Consider the following 20,736-nt stretch of genomic DNA (forward strand, 5'->3'; position numbering starts at 1 on the left):
GCGCGGCCCAAGGCAACGGCCAATCACAGCTCTCGTGCTGGTCCCGTCACATCCGCGTTGACGCCGCAGAGTCACATTTTCGAGGAGCTGCACACACCCTCCGCCGAGCTGCGCCGATAGGACGGCCAGCTGTGGCGACCCCCTCGGCGCAGTCAGCGCCGGCGATTTCGCATGAGCATAATTTGCGCTTTACTTACCAGCCTCGTCACAGCGGCCGTTCTTCACTCTAAGCAGGGCAGGCAGGAAAGACAAATGTCCTCCTAGGAGTACCATCGAGTACTACAAACAAAACTAAAGCCATTTGTCTAGACTTCTCCCACCACTGTAAGTAAGTAAGCCACTACTGACCATTCACCTGCAGCACATGTGTCTGGTAGAGGTCTTCATAGCCGTAGGCATGGCAACTGTAGTTCCCCATGTGGATGGTCGTCACCTTGGTGATGTACAGGGAGCCATCATCCCCAAAGTCCTGGAGGATGGGAGAGAGATAAAGGAGGGGGGGGATGGAGGAAAGGGAGAAGAGGGGAGATGAAATGGCACGGAACAAAACGCATGAGGCGAGGAAGAGGAGGAGGGGGAAGAGGAGAGAAGAATGTTATGGGCAGAGACTGTTCAGTCAATTCCTATATCTGTGTCACGTGGGTTTTGCCACTCCCCCGCGCCCCTTTACAAGCCTATAGCGGCAGGTCCTGAGTCTATTGGAGTCAATGGGAGAGGTGAACGTGAGCACAGATTATTATGAGTGATTCTTTCCACCGATAGTCACCCAAATAAATATTGGACCCATTTTCCATCTTCCGAACACCAACACTAGAATTGTCATTCTCAGAGAGACAAATCATGAGAAAATGTACTTCGTTCGAGACCCGTCGCTGTCTCAGCATCACACACTCTTGTGAGATTTGGCAACATATTTCATCGGTAACATTAGCAAGGCAGTTTTGTGTGTTTTGTTTTTATTCCGTTTTGGGGAAAATCACGGTCTCCAGCTGAAGTCAGCTTGCTCGTGGTCGTTCATACCACTTCCAAATGAGCTCTCAGGGGGAAGAGGTGACCACGCCCACTGACTTAGGAGACCGGAAGAGTATACCATATTTCATAGCATTGGTGCAACGTGTCATCTTGATAGTGCAATACATCTTTGCCTATGGGGAAGAAAGTAGGGATGAGGCGTAGGAAAGGGAATAGCGGTGAAGAATGGGGTGCATGACGAGCCACAGGGCGTGAGGGACAGGGGGTGAGGGACAGGGGGTGAGGGACAGGGCGTGAGGGACAGGGCGTGAGGGACAGGGGGTGAGGGACAGGGGGTGAGGGACAGGGCGTGTGGGACAGGGGGTGTGGGACAGGGCATGAGGGACAGGGGGTGTGGGACAGGGCGTGAGGGACAGAGGTTGAGGGACAGGGCGTGTGGGACAGGGGGTGAGGGACAGGGGGTGTGGGACAGGGCGTGAGGGACAGGGGGTGAGGGACAGGGGGTGTGGGACAGGGGGTGTGGGACAGGGCGTGAGGGACAGGGGGTGTGGGACAGGGGGTGAGGGACAGGGGGTGTGGGACAGGGGGTGTGGGACAGGGGGTGAGGGACAGGGGGTGTGGGACAGGGGGTGTGGGACAGGGGGTGTGGGACAGGGGTGAGGGACAGGGGGTGAGGGACAGGGCGTGAGGGACAGGGCGTGAGGGACAGGGGGTGAGGGACAGGGTGTGTGGGACAGGGGGTGAGGGACAGGGTGTGTGGGACAGGGGGTGAGGGACAGGGTGTGTGGGACAGGGGGTGAGGGACAGGGTGTGTGGGACAGGGGGTGAGGGACAGGGTGTGTGGGACAGGGGGTGAGGGAAAGAGCTTGATAGAATGTGCGAGGGGTGTGTTTAGACAGAGCGGGGGCAGGGCGGCGGGGGGGGGGGGGTACGACAACGGGGAGTGATGGGAAAAGACAGAGAGAGGAAAAGTGAGTGATGCGAGAAGGAAGCCAGCCCATGAATCAAGGGTTTCCCTGTTGAGCCGAAGCAGGCGTTTGGGAATTTGCTCCTCCTCTCTCCCCTCATCACGCTACCTCAGTCTGATAAATGGCAAGGGTTAAAAATATAAAGCCCATTATGTTGATGAATGGCGCTGGTAGTTGTTGGTGCAGCAGCAGGCGGCAGTCACCAGAGGGGGCAGTCACCAGGGGTTTCCGGCCACAGCTTAGGGCGGATTAAGGCATTAAATAGTTTGGCAGAGCATATGTCTGGATGCTGCTCTATTGTGATACAGAAACCACAAAAGGCCGCTGTCTTTCGGAAGATTCTTCCTGGCTTCGTGGCAGGAAAATGTGAAACGGTTGAGGAGGATTGATCAGGTTAAAGTGATTAATCATTATGTTATAATCAATTAAACAATAAAATCCAAATAAATGGTTTACACACTTTGGTCTCGGCTGACAGCTTTTCAGTCAAGAGAGGTTTCAGACATACAGACTCACAGCAGCTGTTTCTCGAGTATCTTTAGATCCTAGAGTTGACCTATGTTGACCCACTTGTTCACCCATGACCTGAGATGCATTTTGGTATCCACACACTGAGTTAAATAGAGATGTACAAATATATGGTGATTGTTCATAATATTTTCATCTGTGCTGGAACATGGCCTTTGCTGGAGATGCTGTTAGTTTGGACTCTGAAGAGATGTATAAAAGACCCTTGGACCTGATGGAAGCCAGGAGAAGGTCGTTAAGCTTTCTCCTCCTGATGGCCAAAAGCCAGCCATCATACATTTAGTTAAATGTTGATTATCTTGTGATCAAAACTAAGTTGGCGTTGTTGCCCCGTCAAACACAGAAGAACAAAAACAAAACAGGAGCAACAAAGTTTTAGGAGTTAGGAGATATTTTTTTTAGGTTTGTCTGAGGGAGGAGAAATTACTCCGTGATGATAGGAGGCGTGAGGAGTGATGCCGTTTTGTGAGAGGGATGAGCTATGATAACTGAGGAACGAGGACTGATGACTGAGGACTGAGGACTGACGAGTGAGGACTGATGACTGAGGACTGATGACTGACGAGTGAGGACTGATGACTGAGGACTCACTCAATACGGTTTACTAGGAGACACAAGAACTGACAACGCTTAGACTGAGGAATGATAACCAATACTCTGAGGGAGGAGGATGCCCTAAAATGGTTGCCGTAGGTAAGACGTAGCACGTGGGAGGTTCACGCTCGCAGCGACCAGGGCAAATACCCTCAATCCGGCTTCCCTTGACGAGAATATTCAAGATTTCTTTACGCAAGATGAACATTATAGAGTTTTAACTTACTGTATACGAATGTAACTCATTTGGTTTTTTGAACTGCAAAACTACCTGAAATGTTTTCTTTTACATTCCTCCATGATCAGGCAGTGCTTTCTCCCGAGGCCCAGAACAGCACTGATGAAATGAGCATCGGCTGGCGTGTAAGAGCCAGAATCACATGTTCTGTGACCTTAATTGAAGTATAGCTGTGTCGTAATTGTTTTCAATAAAATAAATAAACATTATTCATTTTGTTGTGGGATGAATCACTTCCCTCTAATAATCTAGAAACTGAGGGTTCTGCTGTTTCAATCATTGGTAGACTGGACTGCCGAAGCTACAAGGAGCTGTGGCAGATTATTTTGCTGTTTTGTCTGCTTCTGTTTGTAATGCTGCCTGTGTCGTTTGGGCTCTCATGCAATCAAACCTGAGGGAGCAGGTCTGAACCCTCCAAAACACACAGTGCAAACGCACCCCTACTCAATATGTACAATGCCCTCTTTTCATGCGCGAGTGACAGAGTGAAAAACCGAGAGAGAGGGAGAGAAGAAAAGCATGCAGAGAGTAAGAGAGAGCAAAGAGCACAGTGACTAGACAAATGAGACTGATTTTAATGAAGGCACATTGGCTTTAGGGCTTTCAAGCCAAAGTGGCATGTGCAGTGAGATTTCAATCACAGTTAAATGGAATATTTGTTTTCGAGATTCTCAAACAAGCCTGTTTCCATAACACTGATCTACTGAACCTGTCTGTAAATGAAATCTATTCTTCAGTTATATGGTTCAGAAACGGCAGATGAAATGATGTGTTGAGAGGAGTTTAACCCTCCTCTCACTCGTTCTCCTCTGTGACCTGCGCGAATAGGGTCTAGATAAACATAAAAAGCTCAAAAGACACTCTAGTGTCTCTCTCTGTTTCTCTGTCTTTTCTAAGTACAAACATATCAGTAGTGGTTCATCCTTTTTCTTAACAGTTCTACTATGGATGGAGATTCATGGGTTCAGCATTTCAACATGTTTTGATTTTAACACATGAAGGAATATACAAGGTTGGCCAGTTGGTCCAACTTACTATTAGATTAGAACACAGACACCCACGATACATGTGTCAAGTAAGAAATTACAAATATTTTACCATTGCACTCTCAGTCGCTCTAAATAGTAAGAAAACTATCATTTTAGTTTTTAGTAACAAAAAGTTGTTAGTAATCTAAAAAAAATCTTAAAAAATATACAGTGGCACCAATCTTCAGTTTCAGCCTTTCAGCTCCCAGCCGGCTGCCATACCAAATAACTGAACTTTGTTACACCATAAGGGATATTGCTTTAGAGAAATTATATCCATACTGCTTATTAAGAGGTTGCATTGGTTTAAGTTATGTTAAGTTAAATTTAAGTTTATTTATTATGTTTTGTCTTTCTTTTTATCTGCATAAGGATCTTGGCTGGCAGCCAGCCAATTGAATATTATGTAGACTGCTGATGTAGACAGGCTTATTTTTGGAACTATTTTAAAGGTAGACTATGCAACTATTTCATTAAAAAAAAATCTATCCTTATAGAAAAGTTTCCCCTCAGAAACATCAATCAGTCAGTGAGCATAACAAGCCCTACCCGAGCGAACCGCTAATTGTTTATTTAAAAACCAGGCCCGGTTCCGTTGGGTTTGGGTCGGGTAGCAGACCTCTTCTATATCCACCACCACTATTCAAATCCCTCCACTCCAGCTCCACTCTAACACCTCTCCCTGTCATGGCTGCTGGCCAGTCCTCTCCCTCTCACTAACCCTGTTCTGTTCCCTGTTGTCTGAGGGTGTGTGTTTAGGCTGGGTGGCTGAGTGGAGGCGGCGTTCCCCCAGGTGTGGTCCATTACTACGCAGGTCCGCCCATCAATTAGGTGGACTATATATACTCTCCTGTTCTACAAGGTGGCGTCCAGTTATTGTCTAGAAATCCTGCCTCACGCCACTAGCTTTTGGTTGGTACTTTGCTTTTCCCCCCCACTTGTTTGGTGATCACTTTTGGAACCTGACGTCTCGCTCTCCTCTCTCCTTGCCAGTCTGCCTGAGTCCTGCTGACCTGCCTCTCTCTCTGCCTGCCTCTCTCTGCCTGCCTGGCCGCCCTTGCCCAATGGAACACCCAGCTGTGCGCCCCGCCAACGCGCTCTGGACATCCCCGTGCGCTCTGGAGACGCACCCTCGTCAAGATCATTGACTTTCACGTTTTGGCTACTAGCCTTGTTTACGTTTAAGAACTTTATTCAATTCTACCTCAGTTTTGCATCTACGCCTGTGTCCATGTCTGGTTCTGGGTTTTCTGGTTGATCGTGACATCTCCCCCTATCTCCATCTTCACACTTGTCATTGTCTATGGGCTCAGCACCATCGCAGCAGACCAACAAGGCCACTCGTTAACATGCAATTAGAGAATTAAGATCCGGTGGCTAAAGCCAGGCCAGCGCTGTGCTGTCGGCTATGCAGATCTGTCTTAACAGGAGCATCGCAGCACATTTCATTAAGCACAGACCCAGCTAATTCTGCCACTGGTGGGGGTGGGGGAGGGGGAGGGGGAGGGGGGAGGGGGCTCGGTTGGAAAATCAAATTAGATTTTCTGTCATTTTTCTTCTCTCTTGAAAACAGCTGGATTCTTGGCACACCTCCCGAGATGTCAGATTCCCACAAACTATTACAAACATGAGAAAATACAAACAAGGTCTGCTTGTAATCAGAAATTAATTGACAAACAAACTAAAGTATAGAACTCCTGACAAATATATGCATTTCTCATTTTAAAAAGTGTTAATGGACTGTTTTAACTCAGTGTGAAGAGCAGCCCTCCAACTGTGTCTCACGCTCCTGAAGTTGATCAAATATTAACCAGATGGCCCAATTAAATCTGTATGGAGAAACATTTTGAAAATGCATGCACGCATGCACGCACGCAGGCAGGCGCACACGCACGCACGCACGCACGCACACACACACACACACACACACACACACACACACACACACACACACACACACACACACACACACACACACACCAAAGCGAGTCCAACCTTGAGAAATGTGAAGTTTGAGAAAAATACGGTTGTGCTACTGATTATCACATGGCTCAATAGCTTTTAAAATTGCTAACACCACTTGACTGTATATCCATACCTAGTGATATAGCGGTAAACTATGACTATGATCAAATGGTGATTATCATAGGGCAAACAATCACGTTCTTTTCCGGAAACCACTGATTTCAGAAAGCTTTGATATAAGTTGACCCCCTCCCCCCCAAATAACTAAATTAACGTGATAAAGTACTATAAGTGGTGACCCATTAAACGTTTGAATGGCGTACAAAGTACAAAGTATGAAAGAGTAGTTAGACTTCCAAGGGGGCATGGTTTGAACAGTCCTCCCATATACTTCAACCAGAGGAGGTTTTGGTAACACTTTATAATAACGTTCAGTCGTAAGTCATTTATAAGCCTTTAGTTAATGATGAACTAATCACTTACAAAACATGAATATACATTTGTAGATGATTAATAAATGCTATGTTAACATATCACAAATGCGGTCACGGCTGGACTGCAGTGTATTCTTACCGGTGCACTGGCCGCCGGGCCGTTGCGAAATGGGCCTGTCAGGTTGTGAAAATGTATGTATTATGTATTTGATTGGGCTGGTAGCGGCCCATTCAGGCGTCAATAATGAATTATTCTGGAGTGAGACCTGCCCTCTAACCAATCAACGTTGGTCCACGTAGGTCTGGGGCCGGTCAGGTTTAGGTGAAAATAATGTATTATGTATTTGATTGGGCCTCAGCGGCCCATTCAGCGTCAATCATGAATGACTGTCTGATCTCTGGAGTGAGACCAGCCCTCTAACCAATCAACGTTGGTCCACGTACAATTGGGCCGGCCCAGCCCATTGCTGTCGGTCACTTCAATCACAGTGATTGAAAAGAGGTGCGACTGCATCATGGCTCCACGTCCACGTCCACCGAAACGGCCAGGTGGGGCCGAAAAGATTTGTTTACAAAAGAAGAGATGCTTGAAAGCAGATGCTTCAAAATATTTTAAAATCACTGACTTCACATCGACGTCGTCGTCTCACTCGTTTGAGGTAAGTGTGTATTTGAATTTGACCAAGCGATAGGATTCTGGCTTGTAGACGCACGCCGCGCTACACGCCAAACTCTATTAGAAAATGTGGCAATTTAACACACTGCCTTCCTTGATATCGCAATCGCACCTACCTGGTAGAAAACTGCATAAAGGCCTTCACAAATTGGTAGAGCCTGCTCTGCTGGTAAATTCGGCGTACATATGATCGACCAAGCACTACTTAATTTCAACAAAATGACAACTTTTAGGATTGGTGCACACTGCTAGGTAATGGTTGAGTGAGCTAGCTAGCTAACGTTATTCATGGTGGTAGCCAGCCAGGTGGGTTAAACGGCAACAACGACGTTATGATTTTCACGTTTTTATAACGTTTAAATTCATATCTAAACTGTGCTTATTAGAGTAACTTATAAACAATATTTCATTTCCAATGACTGGCTTGCTTGCTCCATGCCTCCATCAAACACAGGCATATGATAGAATTAATGACATGATCAGACATATGGGAAATGTGTGTGGGGCTATATTATGTCCAAAGTAATCTACTCTATATTTTTTGGGTTTGATTATCTAAGTTTTAGCTAAGTTTAGTTTTATAGTTTCACCTATAACAATACTGAGTGGTACTAGTGTAGGGACGCCAACATGACAACAACAATCAATACACTTGTATTTGCCTTAAAAAAAAATCAGTGTTGTTATGTTTAGTACTGTACTTATGTCTATTTAATAAGTAAACGTTGAGTTCTCACTGGGCACGTTTATTCAATGCTGCAAAATCATTACATGCTCGTGCCAGACTGCCGTGCAACCTCCTAGGGCTCCGGGTAGGAACTACTAATGCAGAACTAATCATATACTATAATGTACTATGATATCAACATAAGTGTGTCTTTGCTTTTCTGCCCATGTCATGTTGTTGAGACAGGTTGAGCTGCCCGCCCCAGAAAACCAAAGTGTCAGGGAAAGACAGAGCAGAGAGAGCCATGGCCGGAGCAGCAGCGAAGAACAGGAGAGTGATGAGGAGAGCCATGAGGAGAGCGGTGGAGAACTACAGGTGAGTGATGATGGGGAAAGATACATCACATACATATGGGAAATGTTTATGTGGCTATATTATGTCCAAAGTAATCTACTCTATATTTTTTGGGTTTGATTATCTAAGTTTTAGCTAAGTTTAGTTTTATAGTTTCACCTATAACAATACTGAGTGGTACTAGTGTAGGGACGCCAACATGACAACAATCAATAGGGATGGAGGAGATGTAGCCTCCACAGTGCCCCTAGTCTACTATGCTCTCTGACCGGATTCTACTCTACTACTAATACTACTAATACTCAGAGTCTACTGATGCTGTAATGCCTGCCCGCTGCCTCTCCTGATCTCTGCGTTTCCTGGCCTCCCCCTCCAAGCTCATCGATGATTGATAACACCTGTTAATGTCTGTGCATCTCGCCACACCTCAAATGATCTTCACTGTTCTCTGCTGTAAGTGAACTCCTCTCCACTTGTCCTGAGTGAGTGTGAGTGTTTGTTGAGAACACAGCATCTCTAAGACTCAACATTCAGCCACAGGATAATGTATCATGTTCCCCAGATTGTGTGGTCTAAGGATATTGTTGTTGAGGCCAGTTGTCTATGTGTGGTGGTGTAAGTGTTCACCCTGCTCTCCCTACATACCCCCCTCTACCCTTTCAGGTGTCAGTGTGTATTCCAGTGCTGCCTGCCCTGATCTCTGGTCTCCTGTGCTTCAATGGCCCTGATATCTGGTCTCCTGTGCTTCAATGGCCCTGATCTGTGGTCTCCTGTGCTTCAATGGCCCTCACCTCAAATGATCTTCACTGTTCTCTGCCGTAAGTGAACTCCTCTCCACTTGTCCTGAGTGAGTGTGCTTTCAAATTCATGTTTGTTGAGAACACAGCATCTCTAAGACTCAACATTCAGCCACAGGATAATGTATCATGTTCCCCAGATTGTGTGGTCTCTAAGGATATTGTTGTTGAGGCCAGTTGTCTATGTGTTGTTGGTGTAAGTGTTCACCCTGCTCTCCCTACATACCCCCCTCTACCCTTTCAGGTGTCGGTGTGTATTCCAGTGCTGCCTGCCCTGATCTCTGGTCTCCTGTGCTTCAATGGCCCTGATATCTGGTCTGCTGTGCTTCAATGGCCCTCACCTCAAATCATCTCCACTGTTGTCTGCTGTACGTGACCTCCTCTCCCCTTGCCCTGAGTGAGTGAGTGCTGTCTACCGCTTTCAAATGTGTTTGTGTGTGATAAATAAAAACACACTTACTTTTTCATGGTTGTTTGTGTCTAGTTCATGTTCTTACCTAAAACCCCTAGACCGGGTCATAACATGTGGCTTTATAAGTAAATCCCCAACCCGTGCGAGCGAAGCGAGCGCGAAAAATAGGGCCGATTCGAAATTGTGGGCCTGTCTGAGCCACATGGCAGGTAGCTTTTTTAGTCCCAGTCCAGCCCTGAATGCGTTGCAAGTCATCTATAAACTTTTAGTAAATTAAGTGTTCCTCATCTTTACATTACATTTACATTACGTCATTTGGCAGACGCTTTTATCCAAAGCGACTTACAGTAACACACTTTTTGTCAGCAATAGAGCAATCAACTATGGAGCACAGTCTATGACAACTACAAATCCTGAAGGAACAGTGGTACGAGTTTTAGTTTAGGGTTTTTTTTTTTTATATTAAATAAAGAGAGAGAAAGAAGAGAGAGAAAGAAGTTAGATCAAGAAGGGCCCAGGTGGAGCCTGAAAAGGTGAGTCTTTAGTCTTTTCCGAAAGATCGGCAGTGATTCAGCAGTCCTGACCGAAGGTGGCAGCTCGTTCCACCATTGGGGTGCCAGGGAGGAGAAGAGTCGAGATCGGGATGAGCGACTTTTGAGCGCCCGTAGCGAAGGAGGAGCGAGGCGCCCTGCACTGGTAGAGGAGCGAAGGGAGCGGTGAGAGGTTTGGAACCTGACCATAGATTGCAGGTACAGGGGAGCTGACTGGTGTACTGCCCTGTAGGCCATTACCAGTGTCTTGAATTTGATGCGAGCTGAGATGGGAAGCCAGTGGAGGTCCCGGAAGAGGGGAGTGACATGAGAGAATTTGGGTTGGTTGAATACCAGACGGGCTGCAGCGTTCTGAATGAGCTGAAGCGGTCGGATGTCGGTGGCAGGTAGGCCAGCCAGGAGCACGTTGCAGTAGTCCAGGCGAGGGACGATAAGTGACTGGACCAGGAGTTGAGTCGCTTCTCTTGTGAGGAAGGGACGGATTTTGCGGATGTTGTAGAGGGAGAACCTACAGGAGCGTGCTGTCGCAGCTATGTTGGCAGAGCAAGACAGCTGGTTGTCGAGGATCACCCCAAGGTTCTTAGCTGTTTGGGAGGGCAGTACAGTGGTGTTTTCGATGGAGATGGAGAGATCTGTGAGAGGACAGTCTTTCCCTGGGAGGAAGAGTAGCTCTGTCTTACCAAGGTTGAGCTTGAGGTGGTGGGCAGACATCCAGTCGCCAATGTCCTTGAGACATGCAGAGATGCGAGCCTCGATTTGAGTGTCGGAGGGGGGGAAGGAAAGGAAAAGTTGGGTGTCATCAGCATCATCTGTTATAAATGATGTGTAAATCATTTACAATTAATTTGCAAGGATTTCTGCATCCCCTAATCTAAAGTGTAAACCATTCATCACACATAAATGTGTTACATACAAGGGGGTAGCTCTGTCAAAATTGAAGCCAATGCGGAAGTGCACTTAAACCTGCATTCTTTCGAATGGCCTGCAGGGGGCGACCAATTGGTCTGTGCACTTCTGTTTTTTGACTCCTCACGTATGGCATTTTGGCCATTACCATCTTGGATCTCGACACAAGTCCAGGGGTTTCCTACAGAGCACAGCCTGCTATTGGTCCGTGATCGGCGAGCTGTGTGATCAATGGACAAGTCACCTGTCCAGGCACGTGCACACATAGACATGAAAGGGGGCTTGAGCCCCTGCCTTTTTTTCAGTATGTAAAAAGTGCCTTTTTTTATTTATTTTTTATTATAATACATATTTCATTTTCATTCCAACAACACATGAACAAAACAAACAGCTCAGACATGAAAAAATAAAATAAAAAGTGCCCTTTCCTGACCATGAATGCATTTCTAATGATGCTTTGTATGGAAATTGCCCTTTCCATGCCATCACTGAAGGCAGCATTCAAAGAGAAATGCCTTTTCCGAGCTCTCTTGGCCTTGAATGCATCATTTGTAATAGGCCTCTGCATGGAGCAGTGTTTTTCTAAACTGCCCCTGAAGGCACCAACCCAAAAAAGCACGTGGCCCGTCCCCACCCACTCCAGCAGTGCGCACTCCACTCAGCCAGAGCAACCATGCAGACGGACAGCAGCAGTACAGGCGCACACAGTCTGACAGATATATCAGTCAGTCAACGTGAATCAGGTATGTATGTTTGTCAAAGTCTCATCCTAAAATGAGATATTCCTCTAAATCTGGTTAAAATCGGAATATTTAAAATGAGTTATACCCCTAAATTGGCCTTCAAATTGCCTCAAATTTCCGCCACCGCCCTCCGGACGGCGGCTGTAGTGCCCTTTTATGAATTTGAGCCCCTGCCCCTCTAATGTTCTCTGCACATCCCTGCACCTGTCAATCACGCCCCAAAACATAGTCTGAATATAGGGATTGAGACCATAAACACATTAGGAAAGTGTTTACTGAGGCCATACTTGAGGCTTCAAAACAGAAGTCCACAAACCAATGGGTCGCCCCCTGCAGGCAAAGAGGACACTTCTGCATTGGCTTCAATTTTGACAAACTACCCCCTTGTATGTAACACATTTATGTGTCATGAATGGTTTACACTTTAGATTAGGGGATGCAGAAAGCCTTGTAAATGAATTGTAAATTATTTACACATCATTTACAACAGGTGAGGAACACTTAATTTACTAAAGGTTTATAGATGATATGATAACATAACATTTATTAATCATCTGTAAATGTATATTCATGTTTTGTAAATGGTTAGTTCATCATTAACTAAAGGCTTATAAATGGCTTATGACTGAACGTTATTATAAAGTGTTACCGAGGTTTTTCTAGTGAGGGAGAGGAGGATGGTCCTCTATTTTTTAGAAGAGATTTTTTTTTATAAAATATCAATCAAAATCATATATTTTTTAAATAAAATATCAATCAAAAGTGTTTTTTCTTAAATGCTTCGACAGTGACACCTGTAGGGCACTGATGGAGCGGCATGCAGACAGAGTCTGTGCCAGTCTCTGTCGGTCATGCCCTGGTCATGCCCTCGGGGGTACAGGAGAAAAACATTCTCCCCTAGGGCGTTTGATTCCCATCCTAATTTATATCATGTTAATATTATTGGTTGAAAAACACATGCATTTCACAGGGAACAGTGAAATGATGTGTTTTTCAACCAATCATACTTAGCTGAAGCCTAAACCGCTCTCACTAATTAATACAAAACAATTAATTTATTCAACCTAATTGGTTGTTGATTGGATAGATCGGTAAGATTGGCATTGTATTGTCCACTGATGAATGAGTCTCTCAACGCTGAATCCAGTTCACTACTAGGAAGTGAAATCCACTTTGCTGTGATGACCTGACAGGAATGATTTACACGACACTGACGACAGTATAGCAGCATATTATATTTCCCCCTTATTTTTATTTACTTTTTATCAAGCAGTAAGTTAGTTCACAAGCCAGACAGTCGTTGCATTGCATTACGAGCCAACAAGCCAGTTTAGAGCGGGCGGGCCGCGGTACGGAGTGGAGTGGAGACCGAGAAAACTGGGATATTTGCAACGTCTCGGCTGCATGCGGTTAAACTACAGACGGCATGGATGTGCAAGTAAGTCAATTAATTTCAAGTTATCCGGGCCTTCTAGTAAATTCGGCATGCAAATGGTCCACCAAGCGGTTACATGCCGCCACTCCGACATGCCGCCCCTCCGACATTCCGCCACTCAGAAATATTGCCACTCAGAAATCTCGCCACTCCGATTTTCATAAGGTCCGCCACTCCGAACTTGATTTGACTTCCAGTTCACTTTCAGGCAGCTGTCCAGGGTGCTGAACCGGGTGTCAGATAAAGTACTTGGGCGGAGCCGCGGCCTGCAGCTTGCACTCTGTGATTTCTTGTGTCTATATAATAATGTATATCTGGTGTCTAAATATTAACCAAACCGTGAAAGCCACATCTTTCCCAAAATCTACTTTGAATTATGGAATTGATTAGAATCGTTTTTGTCAATAAATATTTTCGTTTGGACTTTTAAACTTCTGTAGGCTGTGTGCAATTCTCTCTCTCTCTCTCTCTCTCTCTCTCTCTCTCTCTCTCTCTCAGATGTTGTTGGTGGTCCCTCTAACTCCACAATGTGCAAGATAGTAATATGTGTCTCAATAGGCGGGTGCACAACGCACACACCCTGCTTAGAGAGCAGTGCACACACATGCAAACGGTTACAAATTAAAAATATATATATATTACAATGTGTCAATTAACATATTTTAAATAATACATGTCATAATGGTTAGCCGTGATATTTATCAGAATGAGATGAAAACAATGATTAAACTAAATCAGATATTGGCTGGAAATAGGGAAGTGTCCCACAGGCTGCAGCTGCAGGTGTGAGCGGAGGAGATCATCCTGCTGCTATCAGCTCCTCCACCAAGGTGCTGCACACCCGCATCCAGGTGGTTGTCAAACTATAGGCCCATTTGTGAATTTTATTTTCAAGTCCATATTTCTCCGCGTTTCCTGCATCAAATTCTGACTTCCAGTTCACGTTCAGGCAGCTGTCCAGGGTGCCTGACGGGTGTCAGATAAAGGGGAACTGCCCATTCTGTTTTCTACTGATTTCCAGTGTGCTGATTTTCTGTTCAGCGCCAAGGACAGTGCTACACACTCTCGAGTAGAGCCCTGCGGCCAGATGTATAAAACTCTGTGTATATTTAGGTGTAGAAAGCGTAATTTCACTGATTGTGAACTCGAGAGGAGACCCGGCACTCACTCCGCTGGATGAGCGCGTGCCATTTGGCACAAGCGCACAGCCGTTGTGCAACACTTTATATATTGACATTTTAATAACTGGTCACACCTGAGTAGGTTAATCTTACTCCCTAATATAGAATGATAATCTTTTTTTACATAAAGATCATGTAGCCTACTTGTGTATTTTTATAGCCTATATAGATATTTATAATTTTAATGATCATAATAATGACAAACATATTTACTCTGGATAAAACGAATTCTGAAGGCTCGTCTGAAAAGGTTGTGAACCACTCACACATCACACATGTGAAGGTTTTTTTCAACTAGCTTATAGATTACATCCTAACACAATGCAGTTGTTTATCTTTATGTTATTTTATGACTGTGAAGCGCTTTGTGACTGGCGTCTGTGAAAGCTGCTGATAAACATAACTTATTTATTTACTTAGTGGTGAAAGGAAAACACTCTTAATAAAACGTCTCCCACATTTACACCTTTATAATCCTCTACTTTGCTGCGCCCTGCAGCTGTGTAAAATGTCATACGAAATAATTATAAATTCCAATAGGATAAGCTTGCTTGATTAACTGAAAACAATTATACAATAACGAAAAAAATAATATCCTAATGAAAATAGAAGTCTAATCAAGTAAATAGCCTTCAGAAAGTGCATCAGTAAAAGCCCAGTTCTATACTGCTGCGGTGCTGAAATGTCTGCACTGCAGCACTGTCTGCAGCTATGCCATATTCCACAATATCCAAACTTCGGAATGGCGGATCCTTTAGAAAAAAGAGGAAGGGCCGACATTTAGAATAATGAAGGCAGGAATTTTCATAATGGCGGGACCTATGAAAAAAATGTGAAGGACCGCCGGTCCGAATAATGGAAGTTAAGGTTTCGGAAAGGCAGACAGTTACCCCACCAAGCAGCGCTATTTTTTTCGTATTAATATGTTTCATGCTGCATAGCTGCAATTCTTCCTAATAAAAACCGCAACCTTAAACTCCCACATTTTTTAACTGAACTTGGCCCATAAATCCATGGCTGACAGGGAGCTCATTTTTAAAGCGTGAGTGGTGATCTTTATACCATATGAAAGTAGAAGAAATAAGGAATCGATTGGGACCAAGCATGTCAACCTAGCATGTTGGGAAGTGGGGGTAAATAACGCTCCAAAGTTGATGAACTGGAATGTAACTAAACGAGTATATCGATAGTGCAGGGGAAGGCACACTCTGGTTCCAGATCAACACCTGTCCTGTGAAAGCACACCTGAGTGTGATTACAATGACATCAGGATCAGTCGTGCAGTAATAGGCTACATTTAGACAGTAGATTAATCAAAACATTGATGTCACAGGTAGGCTGTATACCATAATATATCATGAATCTATGTGAATAAATAGATTTATATAAATAGTAATCACAGCCTAATGCATAGAGATAAATCCTGAAACCTTCTTGCAACAGTTGTAGCCTAAGCCAGTGGTTTTCAAAGTGGGGTCCCCAGCAAAAAGGGGGGATAATCTATTTTCACTATAATTCCATGCCATCCATAAGTAACACAATCTAAGCTAGTGTAGAAGTGAGTACGGTAACTAGACTAATAATAACCATAACAGCACAAATAATTGACAAAAATCTCGAAATAAATATACAGTATTTACTCTGAGAAATGAAATAATGAGAAAAGGAACAATTATTGATGGTTAAAACTGAATCTAAGAGTCTAATCCTAATGCTATGAGCTATGAGCTGCTGGTACATGAATTTCCTTCGGGATCAATAAAGTATCTACCTACCTACCTACCTACCTGCTAAATTAAAATGAGATATTCCTCTAAATTTGTCTTCAAACTGCAAAAGGGAGAAAAAAAAACGCCAGACAAGAGAGTTTCCTCCCTTGCTTTCAAGCTCACCAGCCGCCACTGACTTCAACAGGTACTAAAAGTTGTGTTTTGAATTCGGGATCCAAGATGGCCAACATTCCGTGAATGGAACCCATGTGACATCAGCTGCAAGGCATCAATACACTAGTTCACCTTTTGCTAATTCATTCATATAGTTTTAGTCCTTGGTAATCTTACCGCCCTATAATTGGAGAGGGAATAGCGGTGATGTACGCTCAACTGGCCTGGCAGCGGCAAGGCCGGGCGTAGGTGTGCTGCGTCTGCGATCGTGGGGAAACCAACGAGGGACAATATTGTGACTCGAAAGTGCCCGCAACTGTAATGGTGGCGAATGTTGCCGCTACTTCCGCTCTGGACCAGAAAACAAGTTCCACAAAGAGGGAACAGACACACAGAGAACAGCGCTGCTGTCTATGTGCTGCCGTGGAATAATGAGGGACGGTAGAAATGAGCGATGAGGAGGAGGGGAAGGAGGAAGATGACGAGGCACGGTAGGCTAGAAAGGAGCCCTCGCTCTATTTCTAGTATAGCCATTAAACAACGAATTTAAAGAATACTTTTTGTTGCAAAATAAATACATAATAAAAATGTATATATGAGCATAAATCATAAATGTACTTATTACTTGTCCTATGTGGCTGATTGCATCGCTGCCATGTTGTTATGGAGGTTTATTCCTAAATGCCTGGGCACATGACACTTATGATACAGGGGGTGGCTCAACTTATCCACTGACTCATCTTACCCCGCTCTCCCCTATGCCATAAGCAACTGCCATAAGCCTTAAGCCTAAAAAGTTGTGTAAACTCTGTTCTCCAGATAAAAAGCTTGGTAACATGAGTTTGGCGGGATTACCCTCCTCTACACTCCTGTCCATCATCTAGTAGCTCCACCACCACATTCACCACAGAGACAACAACAACACAAACAGCAGGACAAGAAGCACAGCCACATGGACTCACGTTGATGTCCTCCAGGTCCAGGAAGTTGAGTATGATGCCGTGTCTCTTCCAGATGACGGGCGGCCGCAGCGTTCCCTGGATGCCACAGGACAGCACGGCACTGAGGCCCACCGTCACCGTGGAGACGCTGACCCGCTGCTCCTCCGGCAGGCTCAGCTGGACCACCTCTGTCAGGAGGAGAGGGACAGAGGAAGAGAGAAAAGGTCTTATTTATTTATTTATTTGTTTGTTTGTTTGTTTGTTTATTTGGGAGGGACAGTGCATGTCAAGAGCGTTTCTAAACAGAGAGAACGTAAACATGCCAGATTGTAGCCAAAGGCTAATTTCCATCTGTTGTCCCTTTAGCAGGTTGAAATTGCTTTAAAAATTACAAAAACACAAAAGACATAAACAATACATCAATTTAGCACATCACAGTAAACTGCACATTTTGGTGACAGAGAAGCAGATGAAGGGAGAGGAAAAGAAGGCATGAGAGAGGAGAAAATGGTTGGGTTAGAAGTTAGTCTGAAGTAGGCTGTGCAGTGGGTATAATAGTATAGCCTACCCATAGTACAGTATAACCATACTATAATTGGGATGGCCCCGGGCACGGCGCACAATTGCTCAACTGCTCCTGCCTGTATCACAATGTATATAATCTAGTCAAATGCGTAGTATGATATTATGTAACCTATGTGAAGATGTAGATAATATGCTTCTCACCCGATGTGAGCTGCCCAGTCTGCAAGGACTATATACCCAGTCAGTGGTGCCTCAGGAGGTCCCTGAGGATCATCAAGGACCCAACTCACCCGCACAACAGCCTGTTCTCCCTTCTACCCTCAGGGAGGAAATACAGGAACAAAACACAAAACACACACCAGCCCACTGAGGAATACCTTCTTGCAGGCCATAAGACAACAACACAACAAAAAACTCACACATGCACGCACACACACATTACCTCGTACAAGTTTGGAGAGCAATATGACTGACTGCTTGTAATATTGACAAAGTGCAATACCTGATGCATAAAAATATGACATCTCACATCTTTCACTTCATCGCACCTTGCACTGCCATTGCTAGTGTTCTCACTGTTGTTTTTCTCTCTTCAAATTTATATTATTATTGCTCTTGTGTGGTTCTGCTCTCTTATGCTATGTTTCATGTTTATCCTGTGTTGCTTTTGCTTATATTTATGTCGTGTGGAGCCTCCTGGACTAAGAATTTGACACAAGTGTATTTGTGCAACTGGAGTGACAATAAACATCTTGAATCTTGAATCTTGATGTACTGTAGTATATGACTGTGATGATGTAGTATGCTGTGACGATGTAGTATACTGTGATGTAGTATATGACTGTGATGATGTAGTATATGACTGTGATGATGTAGTATACTGTGATGATGTAGTATATGGCTGTGCTGATGTATACTGTGATGATGTAGTATATGACTGTGATGATGTAGTATATGACTGTGATGATGTAGTATACTGTGATGATGTAGTATATGACTGTGATGATGTAGTATACTGTGATGATGTAGTATACTGTGATGATGTAGTATATGACTGTGATGATGTAGTATATGACTGTGATGATGTAGTATACTGTGATGATGTAGTATATGGCTGTGCTGATGTATACTGTGATGATGTAGTATATGGCTGTGCTGATGTATACTGTGATGATGTAGTATATGGCTGTGCTGATGTATACTGTGATGATGTAGTATATGACTGTGATGATGTAGTATATGACTGTGATGATGTAGTATATGACTGTGATGATGTAGTACTGTGATGATGTAGTATACTGTGATGATGCCGTATATGACTGTGATGATGTAGTATACTGTGATTATGTAGTATATGACTGTGGTGATGTAGTATATTGTGATGATGTAGTATATGACTGTGATTATGTAGTATACTGTGATGATGTAGTATATGACTGTGCTGATGTAGTATGACTGTGCTGATGTAGTATATGACTGTGGTGATGTAGTAATAGTATATGACTGTGATGATGTAGTATATGACTGTGATGATGTAGTATATGATTGTGATGATGTAGTATATGACTGTGATGATGTAGTATATGACTGTGATGATGTAGTATATGACTGTGATGATGTAGTATATGATTGTGATGATGTAGTATATGACTGTGATGATGTAGTATATGACTGTGATTATGTAGTATACTGTGATGATGTAGTATACTATGATGATGTAGTATATGACTGTGATGATGTAGTATGCTGTGACGATGTAGTATACTGTGATGTAGTATATGACTGTGATGATGTAGTATATGACTGTGATGATGCTATGAACTGTAAGCCCTTTGAGACATGCTTGTGTGATAAGGGGCTATACAAAATAACTAAATAATAAATAATTTTTTTCCAGGGTACAGAATATACAGTAGCTCCTAGTGTTGCAGATTTTATTTTGAAGATTCTCACCGGAAATGTTTTACCTCGCTGTTGCGTGCTTGGCGGTGGTTGAGCTACATGCACATCCAGGGTGACTGTGATTGGTTTAAAGAAATACAAACAAGACAGAGACCCCCAAACCAGAATAATGGGTTCAGTCAGAGTTTTCTCCAGCGCTAGAATGAAGTATGGAGATAGGTCTGACTACAAACTGACTAGGAAGAAGGAGTATGAGAGGAAATCACGAATCAAAATGAATAGGGGCTGGTGTAGTGGAACTCCAGCCAAGATTAATACAATGGATTCATCTCATTACTAGTGGGCCGCAGAGCATAAACAGCTGTCCAGGAGTGAAGGATATTCACGATGAAAAAAGACCAAGTGTCAGAGGACACACAGCTCGTCAAATATCATTCTTCTCATTCAGGGAAATTTATGTTAATTGAAATGGCCATCCAATTCAATTCACCTTTACGGCAAATTAAGAATTATTCTTCCCTGGTTCCCCTTAATCCCATAAATAGTATCTGTGGCCAGGCTGTGTGGGCTGGCTTCAAATGTACAGAGAGCTACTGCCTGGAAAACTGAATACAAACTCAACCCTGAATCTTTATTTTCAGTTCCTCTTTATACAGTTTAAACTAGGCATAATAGTGGTGTCTTTGCAGCTCAGTGGGCTATGTAATATGTATATGCCATGTAATCTCACCCTTATGGGTTTGAATCGGACTCATGACCTTTATCGCATGTCCCCACCAACCCATCTACCCTCTCTCTCCTCCATTTTTCTTGTCCTTCCTTTCTGCTATCTATAATAAAGAGAGAGTTTAAAGGGACAGCCAGCTAAAATGCCATTTCTCAGAGAATTCTCTCATCCTTTATATGCTCAGGAAAGCAGTTGATTTCCGGAGCAGCAAAATGAGCCGTTAACGCTGCAGATTGAAGACTCCCTACTTTCACACGTCAGAGTGGGAAGTCCAATCAGAACACGACCTCAACGTGCCCCTCTCTCTCC

General features: G+C 44.1%; 1 protein-coding gene across 1 annotated transcript in view; it reads right to left on the bottom strand.

Annotated features, from left to right (window-relative positions):
* The window catches only part of fstl4 (follistatin-like 4), a gene marked incomplete at both ends in the record, with an annotated part of 526,243 nt that overhangs the window by 51,527 nt on the left and 453,980 nt on the right, over positions 1-20,736 (bottom strand). Inside the window, 2 exon segments of the mRNA XM_083649857.1 lie at positions 349-469; positions 17,295-17,461. Coding sequence (XP_083505983.1) covers positions 349-469; positions 17,295-17,461 — 288 coding nt within the window.

The sequence above is a fragment of the Poromitra crassiceps genome (assembly GCF_964638095.1).
Source record: "Poromitra crassiceps genome assembly, chromosome: 1".
Lineage (NCBI taxonomy): Eukaryota > Metazoa > Chordata > Actinopteri > Beryciformes > Melamphaidae > Poromitra > Poromitra crassiceps.